Source organism: Periplaneta americana, chromosome 17 (assembly GCF_040183065.1).
Source record: "Periplaneta americana isolate PAMFEO1 chromosome 17, P.americana_PAMFEO1_priV1, whole genome shotgun sequence".
NCBI classification, from domain to species: domain Eukaryota; kingdom Metazoa; phylum Arthropoda; class Insecta; order Blattodea; family Blattidae; genus Periplaneta; species Periplaneta americana.
Window position 1 is genome coordinate 61,197,330 of NC_091133.1, and position 18,401 is coordinate 61,215,730.

Sequence of the window (18,401 nt, forward strand, 5' to 3'; positions counted from 1 at the left end):
ATCCAGCCGTATCGGCGAAATACTGAAGTAAACTCTTAGGTTATTCTTCACAATCACAGAGCGCATGTAACGTCAGACATTCCAACCTACGAGATATGGAATGCGTGGGAATTTTATTGAGGATATTCTTTTTAATAATTTTATTATAATAGTAATGATGTGAGAAATGAAACAAACCACTATATTAAAAATAAAATTATCGATTGTTCTCAAAATCCGGGAGATTACCGTGTCAATGAGGGACAGCGGAAGACGTTAGCTAATTAGGGTTGACTCGCGCATTATACACTAAAGTTGGCATGTATGTAATACAGGATATAAACGATATAACCTGACAAAATTATACAGACTGTACATCTCTGTCTACTAAATATATGTAGTGAAATTTTCAGTCCAACACACGCTAACAACACCACAACACAGAGAAAACAGACTACCCTGATTTGTAAACAAGGATATCACCACAGCTTCAATGTACAGTAGTGGCAGCGGTATTTTGCTACTTAATTAATTTATTATTCCCAGAACATGAATTTTACCAGCAATCGAAAAGTATTGGGAATAAATTTGAATAAGGAACAAAAAAAAGTTTTCTTCCCAGGCAGGAATCGAACCACGAAAGTCTTATTTACCAGTCTATCGTGCTCTGGAGTGAACAAGGCTCTGAAATCAGCTACAAGGGTCGGTCCGGTTTTTTTGCCACTATTGTACATGGTGGATCGAAGTAAATAATGACGGTCTATTATCATTTCCAAGAAAGTTAGACTCACAGATAACATTTTGTTCTAGAAAAATCACAAAAGTTACAGACAAATTTAATTAGAATTTTTTGTTTAGACTTTTATGCCTTATCACTAGTATTTTTTTTTTTGGCAGTTTATATTGTTTACAACCTGTATAAGTATAACCAAAAACTGACCATAACAGATCGAGAGCAATGACCTGCATGTGATACGCCTCGCCCTTGGACGCATAATACAGACAATAGTCTGATTATTTCAATAACGTAATATCAAACAAATGATAGAACAATTAAAATGATCAAACACTTCTTCATTATTCGTAATGCTGTGTTGGTCTTGTCTTCAATTCTCTCTGTCTATCATCTTGAACTTCAACGGTGATGACGGCGTGTACAATAATTTGCTCACAAATTTCATATCTCCGTAATTGTATTCAATTCTGAAGTTCCTAACAACCTGAAAAAGAAATATATATTAGGTCTATGTCATCTAGTTTATAATATTATAATTTTACTTTTATCTTCGTTTTGCTGCCCAGCTGATACAGCACATGTTTTAGTTCCTGAATTCCGTCAGAATGTTATAATTTTAATCAATTACGTTTAATTGCTATTTTATTATTACTTCAGGTCATAAACCTATATTCAGCCTCAAAGTACTAACAGTTCTTTATTCAGCATTTCCCTCCAGTAATAAAAGTTGTTAGTTCCTTAATTCAGTCGGAATTTTAAACATTTGCCTGTAATTGCTATTCTATTATTAATTCAGGCCATAAACGTAAATTCAGCCTCAGAGTGCTCACAGTTCTTTATTCAGCATTTCCCTCCAGTAATGAAGGTTGTTATTTCCTGAATTGAGTCGGAATTTTAAACAATTACCTTTAATTGCTATTATATTATTACTTCAGGTCATAAACCTAAATTCAGCCTCATCTTTCAATAATGGTAATACCATATTATCATTGTAATCAAGCCATTATTGACAGTCAAAGCTGGTCTGTAAGTTAGTCAGCCAGTGAGTTAGTTACTCAAATAGCCAGCCTATCAGTCAGACAGTCGGTCTATAAGTAGTCAGTCAATGAGTTAGGCAGGCTATTTTGGTAACTATGTCAGATAGTCGGTTTGTGAGTTAGTCATCCAGTGAGTTAGTTACACAAAACAGTTGCTCACAAGATCTTCAAAGTGCTTTGATGAGAAGCTGGCTGACTCGATGTCAGGTTGCATGAAATACTGGCTGACTGACGACCTGGTTGACTCATTGGTCAATTGCTTGACTTAGTAACAATGAGTGCGTTTGGTAACTCACCGGCTGGCTAACCTACAGACCGACTTTGATTGTCTGACTTTTAGGCAGTCTATTTGGGTAACTAACTCACTGGAAGACTAACTCACAAACTGACTATCTGACTGATAGGCAGGCTATTTTGGTAACTAACTCAGTGTCTGACTACTTATAGACCGATTGTCTGACTGATAGGCTGGCTATTTGAGTAAATAACTCACTGTCTGACTAACTTACAAACCATCTTTGACTGTCTGAATGATAGGCAGACTATTTGTATAATTAATTCAATGATTGGGTAACTAACTATTTATTTTATTTGGTATTTTTCATTTATATCTATATTTGTGTCTTTTAGTTAGGTAGTATCTATTTTTTTTTAAATTACACTTGTATCTTGCATTTGTTCCTGTTTTATCTCTTTTTTTTCATGTTATATGCAATTCTGTGTTTTTTTAACAAATTTGTACTGTCTATTGTAATTGGGGCTTTGCCCTGTTATAGACATAAATAAATAATTAAAAATAAATAAATAAATAAATAAATAAATAAATAAATAAATAAATAAATAAATAAAGTCACTGGCTGACAAACTTACAGACTGGCTTTAACTGTCTGACTGATAGCCGGGCTATTTATGTAACTAACTCCCTGATTGGCTAACTTACAGACCACCTTTGACTGTCTGACTGATAACCAGGCTATTTATGTAACTAACTCACTGATTGGCTAACTTACAGACCAGCTTTGACTGTCTGACTGATAGCCAGGCTATTTATGTAACTAACTCACTGCTTGGCAAACTTACAGACCAGCTTTAACTGTCTGACTGATAGCCATGCTATTTATGTAACTAACTCACTGATTGGCTAACTTACAGACCAGCTTTAACTGTCTGACTGATAGCCAGGCTATTTACGTAACTAACTCACTGATTGGCTAACTTACAGACCAGCTTTAACTGTCTGACTGATAGCCGGGCTATTTATGTAACTAACTCACTGATTGGCAAACTTACAGACCACCTTTAACTGTCTGACTGATAGCCAGGCTATTTATGTAACTAAGTCACTGATTGGCTAACTTACAGACCAGCTTTAACTGTCTGACTGCTAGCCAGACTATTTATGTAACTAACTCACTGAGTGGCAAACTTACAGACCAGCTTTAACTGTCTGACTGATAGCCGGGCTATTTATGTAACTAACTCACTGATTGGCTAACTTACAGACCAGCTTTAACTGTCTGACTGATAGCCAGGCTATTTATGTAACTAACTCACTGATTGGCTAACTTACAGACCAGCTTTGACTGTCTGACTGACAGCCATGCTATTTATGTAACTAACTCACTGATTGGCTAACTTACAGACCAGCTTTAACTGTCTGACTGATAGCCAGGCTATTTATGTAACTAACTCACTGATTGGCTAACTTACAGACCAGCTTTGACTGTCTGACTGATAGATAGGCTGTTTATGTAACTAACTCGCTGACGTATTTGCTAGTTTGCTCAATGAATGAATGAATGAATGAATGAATGAATAAATGAATGGATGGATGGATGGATGAATGAATGAATTATTTGGCTCAGTAGGTTATTGGGTAACTGAACTGGTTATTAGTTAGTGAATGACTATTAGGTAACACAAATACTGCAGTTACACGTGTTAGTGAGGGCGGATCTGTGTGCGTTGTCCTTGAAGTTGAGTATGCATGGATACTGTTACTGCTCACATCGTATGCATGGACTCTGTTGCTACTGCTGGCGTCGCGTCTAAGCTGTTTAGTTTTCTAACCGCACACAGATCCGTCCTCTACTCATTAGCGTACTGGCTGATTTACTCACTGATTAATCATACTGAGTTTCATAACGCTTGACAAAAGTACTTCGCCAATAGTTTAAGTCGAATTCTACATTTTATATTGCTTAAGAAATTAAATTTCTTTTCTATTTAGTTATTGTGAAAGCATTACATATAATAATTTGGCTGTACTTACTTTTGCCAACAGTGTTTCTATTTCCAGTTCCGCAAATCTTCTGCCAATGCACGTTCTTGGTCCAAACCCGAACGGTAGAGTAACGAATGAGTGTAGCTTCATTTTGGACTCTGGTTCATCTTTCAGCCATCGTTCTGGGATGAACTTATTTGCTTGTGGGAAGTGCTTGTCCATTCTACTTAATAACAGACCAGGCATCATGATACTTGTCTGTGAAAAAGGAGCACCATGTCAGTGAATAATAATGATAATAATAATAATAATAATAATAATAATAATAATAATAATAGCATCCTTCAGCGTACAGCTGGCAACTCCCTGCAAATTGGGGTCACGGATCGACGCATTTCTTTGTATTAAAAGATTGTTATTTTACTAAGAATACACAAGACTGAACCTATCAGTAGTTTGGTGTTTCCTTTATTATTGTTTTACTAAATTTAAATATTTATACAGGTTTATTTTTGTCTAATGTACACATCTTGAGACAATCCTTTGGGTTACTCTATAGGGATTCTACAAGCAAAACTCCTCGTAGCGCGCATGCAGTAGGCGTGAGAGTATGCTGGGAACGGGAGCATACGTCATCTGCGCGAGACAGTCATGCCCGCTAGTTTCTCCGCACTGAGTTTTCCTTGTTGGATACCTATAGTAAGAATATTTGATATAATCACAGTCTAGTATATACAGTCACGATGCTTGAGTTGTGTGGGTGCTAGGAACAATAGACTGTGCAGGTACTATTTCGCATTGTCTGTAATAAGACGATATTAGCGATATTAGTGGTTAGCAACTATCTATGGATGCATATTTACTACGTATTGAGCTTCGTGACTGTATATACTGGACTGTGATATAATGGTGGGTACGATTTTCAACGGTTGCAGAATTATCGTTGGTTGAATTCCGATGAATAGGGTTACCTATTGAACTGAGCGTAGTTCTTATACAGTAAAAGCGAGAATTAAATCACTGCTAAGGTGTTACAAAATGTATATTAAATTAATTAGGTTCGATGTTACTGTTTAAAAAGTTTACTGTAACTGTATGCCTTTCATTTTTTATATTTCTCGTAGCCAATGTAAAACTTGTGAGTGATAAATAGAATCCCGTAAAATAATGAACACTGTAGTCTAATTCTATCTCAGAAAAAACCCTCGGATGTGTTCTAAATGCAAACACTGCGACTGTGTCAACGTAAAGAGCCCGTGACCTGTTCGAGGTAAAGGACTGCTATGTACTTTGGTACAAAAACGCAGGGGATACATTACAAAAGAGTTATGTATATTTGAACTATTGGCCAAAGCTACATATTGCAGAGAAAACTGGAAGAAGGATGTTAAGAGAGGGAAAGTGGCCACATCCTCAAACAGTCCCCGATCTATTAAAATAATGCATGGAGGGAGTTTTAATAAAAATGTATCTTAGGTACAGGGACATCATTTTATTTTTACTAACATTTTTAATATTAACCTGGCTATACCTTTCTATTAACGATTGAAACAGGAAACACCGTTTGCTACCCTTTCCACGACGGAGTTCGATGATACTGGCGTAAAATACAAATCACTTTCCTAGGTATAAGAGGGAAGAAAAGTAGTTCATCCATTTATGTAAACTAGGAAATATCGCAATTTTGAGTTTGATAATTTCCATTAGGTTTTTGTTTAATCAAACTACAGTACTATATTAACACTTAGTGTTTTATACACGAATTGAGCTATCCATTCGGAAGTATTAATTATGCAGTGTATATTGTACTGTTACAGCACATTAGCGTACTATATAGAGAATGAAGTTAAATTGAAAAATAATTATAATATGGATATTTAAACATATTTTAGAAAATGGTGGCCATTCATTTCGATACAGGCTTCAGTTCTTTTGTCCATATTATCGCACTATAGACTATTGTACCTAATTCCAATTACCAGTTTCGTCCTTCGTACGAGTAACTCATGTTGAAATAATTCTGTACCTACTCTATAAAAGAGTACCTTACGTACTGAAAATTCAATCTTCACTTCTGCCCGATCTGAAAAGATAAAATCACTCAGAAATGCTATCTACTGTCCGTTCAAGTGGTTTTGTCGCAGGGTTGTAGAAAAGGGGGGGGGGAATCACGTGACAGTCAATTACTTAAGGAGGCCCTTTTATTTAAGTTATTTTAAATACTTGAATAATATTACGTAGACGTTCAATTCCTAACAGAAATTAATGTTTTCAGAAAAGAGCTAAGATAGCCCAGCTACTAGACTTTACAAAGGGGCGAACAGAAGCAGGTGGGGGAAACCGGAATGCGACATAGGGAAACGGACGACAGTACCCGTACGAAAATATGATTCAATATTGAAAGCTCTTTCGTCACTGGAAAACGCGAACATATTTCTGAAACGTACTATACTCAGTAACTCAGTACTGCTTACGCGCCCTCGGCTCTGCGTCGTGAACGGTTGGAAGTTTACTAGTAGAAGGGGTGGGAGTGAAGTACATTCTAAAACTCAGGTACAATAAAAATTGAAGTAAAAATAAAATGATTTCCCTGTATAAGACAATACAGTCTTTTGAGTTTGCGACATTCACACATAGGCCCGGTTGATGCTCGTCGGCAATTCCGCCTAGAAAAAGAGAGGCATAGTCTTGACGATCCGACTTATAAATAAAAACTCTTGACCATTATTGGATATGCATAGCATCGAATACGAATTGTAAAAACCAGGGACGGGAAACAGCCACTCTTAAAGAGATTAGCCTCTCCCACTATAGTTGCTGTTGTACGTAGATACTCATGCTATCTGCTCTGTTTACAAAACGAGTTTCCCATCCCTGGTAATTACTAAAGTCCTGCGTTTGGTTACATAATGCCTCCAAGCAACCCGCAACACTGCAGGTATGTAAGGTGTATAGCTTGACGGTATCCAACGCTACTTAGTTCAGGTCTATTATACAGTGAACATACGAAAACAAAACAAAGCTGAGCGGTTGGAAATGAGTGTACCAATAGTCTTATTTGGTAGCGAGCACGTCATTAGGAAAGAAGAAAATGCATTTTATCAGAAAGAAGAAAAAATTGTTCATTTGAGACACTTAAAATGTTTACCATTGTTGATTGTACCCGTAATATGAATACATATGTACAGTCTCGTAAAGCACGCACTCATAATTTGTTAGATTTTAAGTTTGTGCTGGCACTTATATTTTTTAATTTGTTAATTCCAAACTTTAATTACATCCGAAATATCTAGATGCGTTTTACTTATTGTAAAATTGAGGATGGACAAATTCCTGGCGCCAGGTAGTCATGGCGACTAAAAATTTTTAAGTGGCGACTCAATTATTTATTGGGTTCAAAGTTTTTCTAAAAATTCGACTTCTTTTATGTTAAAACGACTAATATATTATGTTAACATAACCGGTTGTAGGAAGAAATTAGAATTTGATTTTTAAATTAATATCATACATTTGTTGCTCATGTCAAGATATTGGCCTTCAGAGCGTCTCTGAGAGCGTGTGTTTGCATTGCATAGATATGTAATATTGTTACGTATATTTCAGTAAATGTATCTTTTATCTTAGCTGGAATGGTTTTTTCATTGCCTGTGTGGAAAAATTGTGGTGGCTCTTGAAAGTAAAGGGACTGGCTCTTGAATTGAGCCGTTCAGAGCGAAAGTGGTGTAAGTCAAAAATGGGTAATGAGGGTTAAAGTAAACATTCTGTAAAATACAGCGCAAAGTAGCAATTAATATACAGTTTATTTAAACTATTTGTAGTCAGTGGATAGCAAGAAGGACATATTAATTGTTACTTTGCGCTGTATTTTTCAGAATTTTTACTTTAAACCTCATTGACCAATTTTGACTTACACCACTTTTGCTCTGAACGGCTTAATTATTTAAAGTTTCGTCTCTCCCTGGTGAAAATTATATTTTATTGCATTTAAGCTGTCTTTAAATAAATACTTTGTTATTGTTGCTATTTAATTCAAGTGGTATTTCGTACATGAGTAATATTCCTGTTGTTCACTGTACCCACAGGTACACGAATACGCAGATGTAAGCACAGTAGTGGAGTGTGCGGGAAGATTGTAACGTGAACAGTTGACCCGCAACTTGCTTACCAAGCGATGGTAGTATGATCGATGTACATCTAACTTGTATTCAAAGTAACAAAACGCAGGGGTCTAGTAATAACAAGAGAACGAAGTCTGGACACAAAACATTGCCTAGAGGGGGTTACAGATTTAAGGAACACTGGGTATAGGATGACGTCAGTTGTTTACTTTACTAATGTACCTTCAGGTTCATATGCAAAATGAAAGACGTCAAGTGAAGGAAGCTCTGTTCATTCGAAATTCAATGGATGCAGATCTTGTATATTTTATTGAATTCTAATAGGTTATGTCGAGACAGCATCCCTATTTTCTGTTTAAAAAGTAAACCTTTCCTAAGTTCAGTTGTGATCTGCTGAAAGTACGGCTAAGGCGTATTAAAATGCAGTCGATAAAATCTGCAACTTTGAGTGTGCTTGTAAAGGAGTTCGCAGATAAATATTTTTCAGTCCAGGTCGAAACCACATTGTCGTGTAAACAAAGTGTGTAAGTTAGACATAAGAGTTAAAAAGTGTCGTAATTTACAAAAAACATTGTGACTCCAAAAGACACATCGATCATCTTAAATTGTTCAGTGATTCTGTATCGGATCAATGACTTATGTCTGATGCTGATATATGTGAATATTCCGTTCTATAAACTTGATAATCCACAGTTATATACAATAGAAGTAATTTAATACAGTTATATGAACACTTTTTAATGATTGAATAAAATTAATAAAATCGGTTAAAAACCAGACATGTTTCGGAGGTGTGCTCCTCCATCTTCAGTGGTAGCACCACGACGTTACGCGGTCGAACATCTGTACCAACGTCGTGGTACTACCACTGAAGATGGAGGAGCACACCTCCGAAACATGTCTGGTTTTTAACCGATTTTATTAATTTTATTCAATCATTAAAAAGTGTTCATATAACTGTATTAAATTACTTCTATTGTATATAACTATCTCATTCATGAACACTGTTGTATCTGACTTAACTTATGTAATTTAATTGATAATCCACATTTTAAACACTTCCAAGAACCATGCGATCACAATACTTACCCTCCTGTATGAAATAACTTTAAATTCTGTAAAAATCAGTGTTTGTAACAATAAAAGGGTTAAATTAAAACTGAAAATTGTTTTGAAAAAAAAATCCTTCATATTCGAAAACCCTGTGAAATACAGCACGAGTCAATAATGAACAGGCACAAGACAATACACAACAACATTATGATAAACTATTTCAAATTCGCACGAATAGCATCGTGTGATGTCGAAAGAACATTTTATTGTTTGAGTGACAAAAGAAACAGGTTTACACTTGACAATTTAAGAATGTACACACTTGTACAGTCTTAGAAAAAGTTTGTTGCACAGATACTTTACAAGTTCCAGAAAGGAGGCAGTGCGCATGATCAGAGGACGAGCGACCTGGTTCACAAGAGGGAGACTACTGGAGGTAATAAAATTAGTTTTGTTTCGTTTCGTTACATGTCTGATCATGCGCACTCCCTTCTTACAAAGTATCTGTGTGACAAAACTTTTTTCTAAGACTGTACATTGGAACAAAATTAGTGACACTTAAAGTACGCCATTCTTTATTATTGAGTTGATATAAATAACGCGACTTGTATGTATAACATGTGACTTGATTAACTTCATAGGTTCGGTGTGAACTTCCATCCCTAGTAATAACGTTTAAATCTTCGTAGAATCAAGAAAATATAACTTTTGTAAGTTAATTATACTTACTCCTTTAGGTACGCGGTAATTCCCTAGAACCAAGTCCTTGGAGAGATTTCGCTGATTTCCACCAGTTATCGGAGATATTCTGTACCAAAAAAAAAAAAAAAATATATATATTAAGACATAAAAAGGTGAAAGTTAAATGAGAGTATGTTTGTTGTTTTACCTCTACAAAAACGTTTAGAATTTTTGATATACAGGTGTTTCACGAAGATTGTGCAATACTCTAGGATGTGATTTTTGGCATCATTCTGATGAAAAAAGTTCATATAAATATACGTCACATTTTTAAAATTGAGTTACGCCCACTTGAATGTTAAACATAAACTTAGATATTATGAAGGTTAAAGTATTTAAATTATTTATAATAATGGTACTGGATGTATTATAAATTCATTAAAGAACATTCACGTTATTACTCATCTGAAAAATCTGTATTAAAGCCCGTTTTAAAAAATCCCACCTTTTGCAGTAATGTACATAGCCGCCCGAGTGTGAACTGCGCTCGCCGCATTCCCTAACTTCCGTTGTTCTGATGCTAGGTAGATACGTTGTACCGATGTTGAGTTATCTCTAACCGTGACCTTGATGTCACGAGATTATTTGTCGCTGCTATCAGCTGTACTGTAACACATACAGCTCCAGACGTCGAGAGAGAGAGAGAGAGAGAGAGAGAGAGAGAGAGAGAAAGAGAGAGAGAGGATTTTATCCGAAACTATTCGAAATCGGACACATGTATATAGGAACTTTTTTCATCAAAATGATGTCAGAAATCACATCCTAGAGTATTGCACAATCTTCGTGAAACACTGTGTATATAGGCCTATTTGTCGTACAGCGAAAAAAGTGAGACGGAAAAATAAATGTAAATCTACATGTTTTCTCTACCCAGTTGCACCTTTAATGTACTAACATTTTTGTTCCACTTTCATATTTAATCAAAAGGATTAATTCCAGTGTCCTCTTTTCAGTCACTACCGTATGACGTCTCCTATTTTGATATTGGTTGTTGAAATGTTTTTGATTTATTTGTGTACCAAACGATAAGTGTTTTTCGGCCGGTCCTCTGATTTACAGATTACGTAGATTAAGTACTCTCAGAACCTCTCTTTTCACTTGCATAGTCTTAAATAAAAATACATTCTATATAGGCTAGTGTACTATCCGCACCAACCCAATATTACTTCAACAATTTTAAGGCAATCCGTTTTAGTTAATATTAACGCCATAATATAGCATGTTTTATGTTTTCTAAAACCGGTTATTTTCAGCAAAGCTGTATTTACGCTACGGTTACAATAGATGCGTATTCTGACGAATACGTCACAACAACTGTGAGCTACCTTATGGAAGCGGTTACATTGCGTGCACACTCTTCTTCAGTTGCCGCACGAATATTTCAGAATCAGTCTATCGTTCAAACTAGTTTGATTTTTCATCCTAATTCGTCAGAAATGCTGCAATGGATGTTGAAAGATTGATCAGTTTAGTGTCTCAAAATAGGAATCTCTGGGATATGAATAAAAAAAACGTACCACAATCGTGATATTTCTCGTATGAAGTGGTGTGAATACTTAAGTTATACTTATTTATTAATGTATTTATGTCTTATATCCTGTGTGTACAGTGTTACAAAGAAATGTTTTTTCTGTATCGTGTATTTGAGCAAGTCATTTCATATCCGCCGCACTTATATCAATATATGAGCACTGAACGGGATATAATTCTAGCTTCTAGACTGCAAATATTATTCTGTAAGGTAACCTAAACGTTACCAACTCAAGTCTAACCAAAATAAAATGTATTGTAATAGATTTTGTAATAGATCGTCGTGTACTGCATGTCTATATTATCACTAATCATTAAAAAACATAATTTGGAACGTATGTAGCATCATACTAATTTTTTCTTTCTAGTATTTCCAGAGATTATGATGTTTCAAGAAAAAATTACCAATTAAAAACTTTACCTCATAGTTTCTTTGATACAGGCCCTCAAGTACTTCATCTCATTGAGTTTCTCTGCCGTTATTGGTTCCTTCTTGTTTGGCAGCACACGTTGAACCTCTTGGAAGAGTTTCTCTTGCTTATCCTGATTTTTACTCAACATATACATGACGACTACAGCAGTGTACGAAGTCTGTAGAAAAATAAAAGGGATTTAATGTTTACTGGAAAATTTGTACTGATATTAATGGTGAATTAGTGTCTATTATATTTGTCGTATAAAACATTTTGAGGCAATTGAATATTTGGATCATTAATTCACGTTTTAACTTAACTTTCATTTGATTTAGGTGGTATTTATTACATACACTTTACCAAAATTGCAATTAGTGTCTATATGGTAAAGTATCTAAAGAAATGATTGATTCATTATTATTTATTTGTTACGTTATGTAATATCGTAATTCATTTTATTTCCTTTATCATCGATTGTACTACTGTCAGTTATTTTGTTAAGTCGTTTTCATCATTATGCATTTTATACTTATCTTCAGAAATTTTACTCATAAAATAAATTACTGATGTTGTAATCTGGCTGTCAGTAATTATCAAAGTTATAATACCGTTGCCATAAGCACTGTTGTCGATTTCATTATATTATAATATCATTGTATTCGTCATTGCTGTATCCTTATCAATGCTGTTATTATCATCACATCAATATTATAATTGACATTATTTTGTGTCGTCATTATTGTCACTGTCATTATTTTGATGTGTTTATTGTATTATTATCATAATAATTTACATTGGCAATATTGTCATCACTATTGATGTTATTATTGTCATTATTGATGCTGTATTGTATTATAATAAAATTGTTGATGTTATTATCGTGTCATAATTATTGTGCTGTTACCTTCAGGCCTATAAATTGTTCTTCCCTTCGTCGATATAGTGTCATAATTACTGATTTTATCGTATTACAGTTACTGATTTTATCATTTTCGTGTCAGCAATGTTGACGTTGTTGTTATCGTTTCATCACTACGGACATTATCGTTATCATGCTGTCCTTGTTGACGTAATTATTGTTATTAATGTTGATATCGTTATCGTGTCACCATTATTGAAGTTATCATTATCGCTTCATCATTGTTGAAGTCTTTATCGTATTATCATTATTGACGTCGTTATCGTATGAACATTATTAAAGTTATTGTTATCGTGCCGACAATATTGACGTTGTAATTTTCATAAAAATATCACTACTGACGTAACCATTACCTTGCCATCGATACTGACGTCGTTATTGTATCGTAATTTTTTATGTCGTCGTTAATGGCGTTGTCAGTGTTTGCGTCGTTATGGTGTCTTTATTGACATTATCGTTATCTTGTTGTTATTACTGATATTATCGTTTGATCATCATTATTCTGATAGTTGTTATCTTATCATTATTACTGACATTATTATCTCGTCATTATTGTTGATGTCATTATCGTGTCAACGTTAGTCATGTTATTATCTTGTCAACATTATTCACGTTATTATCATGTTATTACTGATGTTATTATCGTGTCCGCATTATTGTCGTTGCCATTATCGTAACCACGTTATTGGTGCTTCCATAATAATCATTAAAGCTATTTTACCATTATTGCACTGATCAGGAAGAGAAAAACAAATTCACTCGGTTACTGGCTAAGAAGAAACTAGGTATCCATTGAAAGATGCACTGGATGGAATTGTGAAAGTGAAATCAGTTCGGGTTAGAAGAAATCGGATGATAGACAATATTAAGATAATGGATCGAGTGCGGAGACTGAGGAAGGGAAAAAAGATGGATGATTGGATAATGCTGAGTTTGGGGTGAAGGACTTGCCCTTTCGCACAATAATGTACGTAAACTAATTATTACTGCATACTTATTAATGTCGTTGCTGTTGTCTTCATTTTTGTCTGTTATGTCATTGTTGTCGCCATTATCGTGTCTTCATTGTTGTTCTTACAATATTGTTCTCATTATGACATCATAACTACCGTAGTTATTGTTATAATTAATGTCAAGGTCACATCGTTATTCGAGAAATTGTTACAGTATCATTATTTTCGATGGAAATATCGTCGTCCAATATTTTTTATTGTGATTGTATTTGTAAATTGAATATTAATTGTAATTATAATAATAATTGAATGCTTAGACTGTAGTTGTACAGGGACATCATTTTATTTTTACTAAGATTTCTAATATTAACCTGGCTTTATCTTTAGATTAATGGTCTAGAAGCGGAAACACCGCTTGCTCCCCCTTCCAAGACTGGAGTTCGATGATACAGGCATAAAATACAAACAGATCACTTTACTAGGTATAGGAAGGAAGAGAAGTAGTTCATCTATTTATGTAAACTAGGAAATATTGCAATTTTGAGTTTGATAATTTTCATTAGGTTTTTGTTTAAACTAAATACAGTACTGTTTTTACTCACGAACTGAGCTATTCATTCGGACGTATTAATTATGCAGTGTACTGTATATTATACTGTTACAGCACATTAGCGTACAATATAGAGAATGAAGTTAAATTGAAAAATAATCATAATATGGATATTTAAACACATTTTTGAAAATGGTGGCCGTTCATTTCGATACAGCCTTCAGTTCTTTTGTGCATATTATCGCACTTTAGACTATTGTACCTAATTCCAGTTACCTGTTTCGTCGATGAAATACTTCTATACCTACTCTATAAAAGAGTACCTTATGTACTGTAAATTTAATCTTCACTTCTGCCCGATCCGAAAAGATAAAATTACTCAGATATGCTATATACTGTCCGTTCAAGTGGTTTTGTCGCAGGGTCGTAGAAAGGGGGAGGGGAAATCACGTGAAAGTTAATTACTTAACGAGGCCCTTTTATTTAAGTTATTTTAAACAGTTGTATAATATTAAGTAGACGTCCAATTCCTAACATAAATTAATGTTTTCAGAAACAGCCCAGCTACTACACTTTACAGAGGGGCGAACAGAAGCAGGTGGGGGAAACCGGGATGCAACGTAGGCAAACGGACGACAGTACCTGTGCGAAAATATGATTCAATATTGAAAGCTCTTTCGTCACTGGAAAACGCGAACATATTTCTGGAACGTACTATGCTCACTGACTCAGTACTGCATACGCGGCCTCGGTTCTGTGTAGAGAACGGTTGGAAGTTTACAAGTAGAGGGGGTGGGAGTGAAGTACATTCAAAAACTCAGGTACAATAAAAATTGAAGTAAAAATAAAACGATGTCCCTGTACTTCTCTGATAGAGGGGAAGAGAAGGCATGTTGGCCTTACTTCTATCAGGTTAAATAAATAAATATTAAATACAAAGTAAATGTTATTGCCATTCATAATTATTTTTTATCATTTATTTTTGCTACAATTATTAGTCTTTAATAAAAATATAATAATAATAAAAATATCATCATCACCAGACAGCGAATTTTCGGTCCCGATACTGAACATTAAGTGTACGTCAGTTGCAGGGAGGACATTGAAGTCATTGCTACACTTCCTTCGGAACCTAAGAGTTGAGACATCTTGTCGCTGTGTAAGGACCGAAAATCCGCTGTCTGATACTAATCACCCCCATAATCAGTGGTAGCTGTAATATCACATTGGTATTTTATAACCATTATAGTCTATGTACATACCGTGTCAATACCAGCTCCCAACATATCCAGAGCCATGACCACTGTTGTTCTAATGTCTGGATCTTTGGCCAAGAGTTTCTCCAGTACTGTCAGTTCTCTATCACTGTCTGGAGGAAGGTTTTTCAAGCGCTCCATTGCTTGTTTAATGTATTTCAACGAAACGCTGTAAATAGAAGTGCATACGTTTCAGCAATACTCTCCAGGTGACGAAAACCTTATTTTTTCCCCAAACTGGGATTTTGTTTCCTATTCTAAATTTTCTTTACTTTGACATATATTACAAGTCACAACTAATGCGAAACGTACAATGACCTGAGTATTGACAATATTCACATGGTTATTCCTGCAATCCATCAGGATTTTGTTGAACTATTGACCTTGTTGGCTTGTTAAGTAAGGAATCAGCTACTTATTTGAAAACACAATGCAATCATTTATCAGGTTTAAATTTATTTAAAATAGACCTGATGCAGTGCGTTCATCTCGGACCCGAGCCGATGTGCGTAATCCGCACACTGTATATTAGATCACGTGTTTTCGATGCGTAATTTATGATAATTGAAAAGGTTACGTAATATTATTTAAATACACTGTATCAAGTATCAGGTTATTTAATGTCGATGGAATTAGTGATAGCGAAATGATATTTTGGCGCCATAGAATTAGCTAACATTCATATTCTAGCTAGGGATAACTTTGGAAGAAATCGAACCATGTATTTAGCCCAAGAAGGAATCGAACCCACGTTTTGAGTATTCAGAAATGATACACAACACGAAATAGAACTGAAAGAATACGAAACAACAGCACAACTGATCGATTGTCCTGCCGGTATCGCCACACACGTTACGTTCCGCCAGTTACGTGCTTCTGCCTGCAGGTAGAACTGACGAATTTCCTACAGTCTAAAGGCTGGTTCACAATAAACCGGGAACGGAAAAGAGAACGGAAATAATGTTAAAATAAATGTATTTAAATGTAAGCATTCACAATAGTTCATTGTTCCCGGTTTATTGTGAACCAACCTTAACAGTCCAAACGATTAACCTACCGGTTACATCACACACACGTAAGTTGTGCCTTTCAGTCTTCAACTGTGCAGGCTAAACGGAAGGCCAAACTATGCGCATGGTGGGGGGTAGGGAGGCCCTGACAAAAGTGTATTTACTTTCAGAATACAACAGCACGGATTTATTAGTTTATTTGCTTTAAGAAATATCCCAAAAATAAAATAAGAAAATACACAAATATTATGTTCACATAATTATTATACATTCGGAATACTTAAAAATAAAGCTGTACCTAATAATTGAAATTTTGGGGCTGTATTACTTTAAAACAGGTTATACTTTAAAACAGGATATATATAAACGACACTGAAATATTATTTAATTGCGTTGGTGCATTATGTTTTCAAAATGTGTACCATCACGTCCCGCACATTCTTCATAACGCTTCTGAAGATTATTGAACACGTTTATGAAAAAAGATTGCTGTAAGGAATATTTGTAGATGAGTCATGTGTCTTGAAAATTGATTCTCCCAACATGCTCCATATGTAATATGTATCTGGGGCCGTGAGATAAGTGGGGCAGAAAGGTTACAGGAATGGAGTTTCACGACAAATTAGGCGATCTCCAAAGTGTTGTTGTAGAAGGGCAAGAGCCCCCCCGCGGTGTTGCATCCATTGTCGTTGGGAGGAGGGCTAAATTTCTGGCACGACAAAAAAAAAAGGTGCAAATCGCGCACGAATGTGGTAAAAATGAGGTCTCTGCAGAGAACCTGCTTTACTGTTTTTGGACTGTGTGGAGCATCCTCGACGAAATTAGGGCCCAGTGTTCCATGACCGGACACGGCGCAGTGTGTAATTTCAAGCAGCTAGCCGGCCAAAAATCAATTTTCACACCCTATCTTTAATGCTAAATTCTTATATAGACGTGTTTATAACACTCCAAAGTATACTATCCAAGTGTAGACAGATGCTTACATCTGTTAGGGGAAAGTTGCACGTCTCCGATGAAATCATTTACGCTGCAGAGCCGGGCGCGAAGATGTGTTTGGATGGTGCAAAGTGGTAAAGTTAATACAGTATTTTTTCTAATGCAGAGTGTGGATATATTATAAGAAGGTATGTACTTACATATAAGTTAATTTTCGTGACAAAAATTATTATCTTATTGTCTAGAATAAGTGTCTGGATAAACATGTGCAAAGAGTTTGAGTTTTACATTATTATATATTTCGAGTTGACTTTTAAAAGGTGTAGCCCTCTATCACCTCGATAAAATTTTGTAGAAATATTCATTATACTTTTCTGAATACGACTTCGTGATTTTTTTCTGCAAACAGGTGCAGAAAGATTAGCTATTAATTATTTTCAGACACCATGCGCTCCGTAATCCGGAGAGCTGTTTTCCAGATGTGGAACAAGAGCGAGAGAAAAGTGAAATTCTCAAATATAATTGAACATTTTAGTCTCAAAGATTACTCTGAAGACATGCTACAGTAGGGTGGAGTGAAAAGTAATAGGGAAAAACTTTTTTGTTGAATTTAAAATCGGCAGGGTGTACAAAAGTTGTGTATTGATATAGCTATTATTCATTCAAAATCTCAAGTTTCTATCTCAATTCTTTGATGCGCCCCAAGCGCTGTGAATTATAGAACAAAATATATCAGAACATCAAACGGTTAAACATTTTTTATAATAATCTACAAATTACTATTTCAAAGCACATTTCAAACCATTTTAAACGTCTGATACATACAGTTCACTTACAAATACTAATTTAAGTAATTACTATTAAAATACCCACTTTTCAAAATAAAATATATAAAGAATTCTTCAATTTTAATGAAATAATTATTTACTTATGACAGCCCTTGGAT

At 35.0% G+C, this 18,401-nt stretch overlaps 1 protein-coding gene across 1 annotated transcript in view; it reads right to left on the bottom strand.

Annotated features, from left to right (window-relative positions):
* Positions 1 to 945: 945 nt before the first annotated feature.
* The window catches only part of LOC138692685 (probable cytochrome P450 301a1, mitochondrial), a 40,438-nt gene continuing 22,982 nt past the window's right edge, over positions 946 to 18,401 (bottom strand). The window contains exons 8-12 of the mRNA XM_069815809.1: positions 15,516 to 15,678; positions 11,840 to 12,009; positions 9,877 to 9,955; positions 4,025 to 4,234; positions 946 to 1,199 (exon numbers count right to left, since the gene is read on the bottom strand). Coding sequence (XP_069671910.1) covers positions 1,086 to 1,199; positions 4,025 to 4,234; positions 9,877 to 9,955; positions 11,840 to 12,009; positions 15,516 to 15,678 — 736 coding nt within the window. The 3' untranslated portion in view covers positions 946 to 1,085. The remainder of the gene's footprint in view (positions 1,200 to 4,024; positions 4,235 to 9,876; positions 9,956 to 11,839; positions 12,010 to 15,515; positions 15,679 to 18,401) is intronic.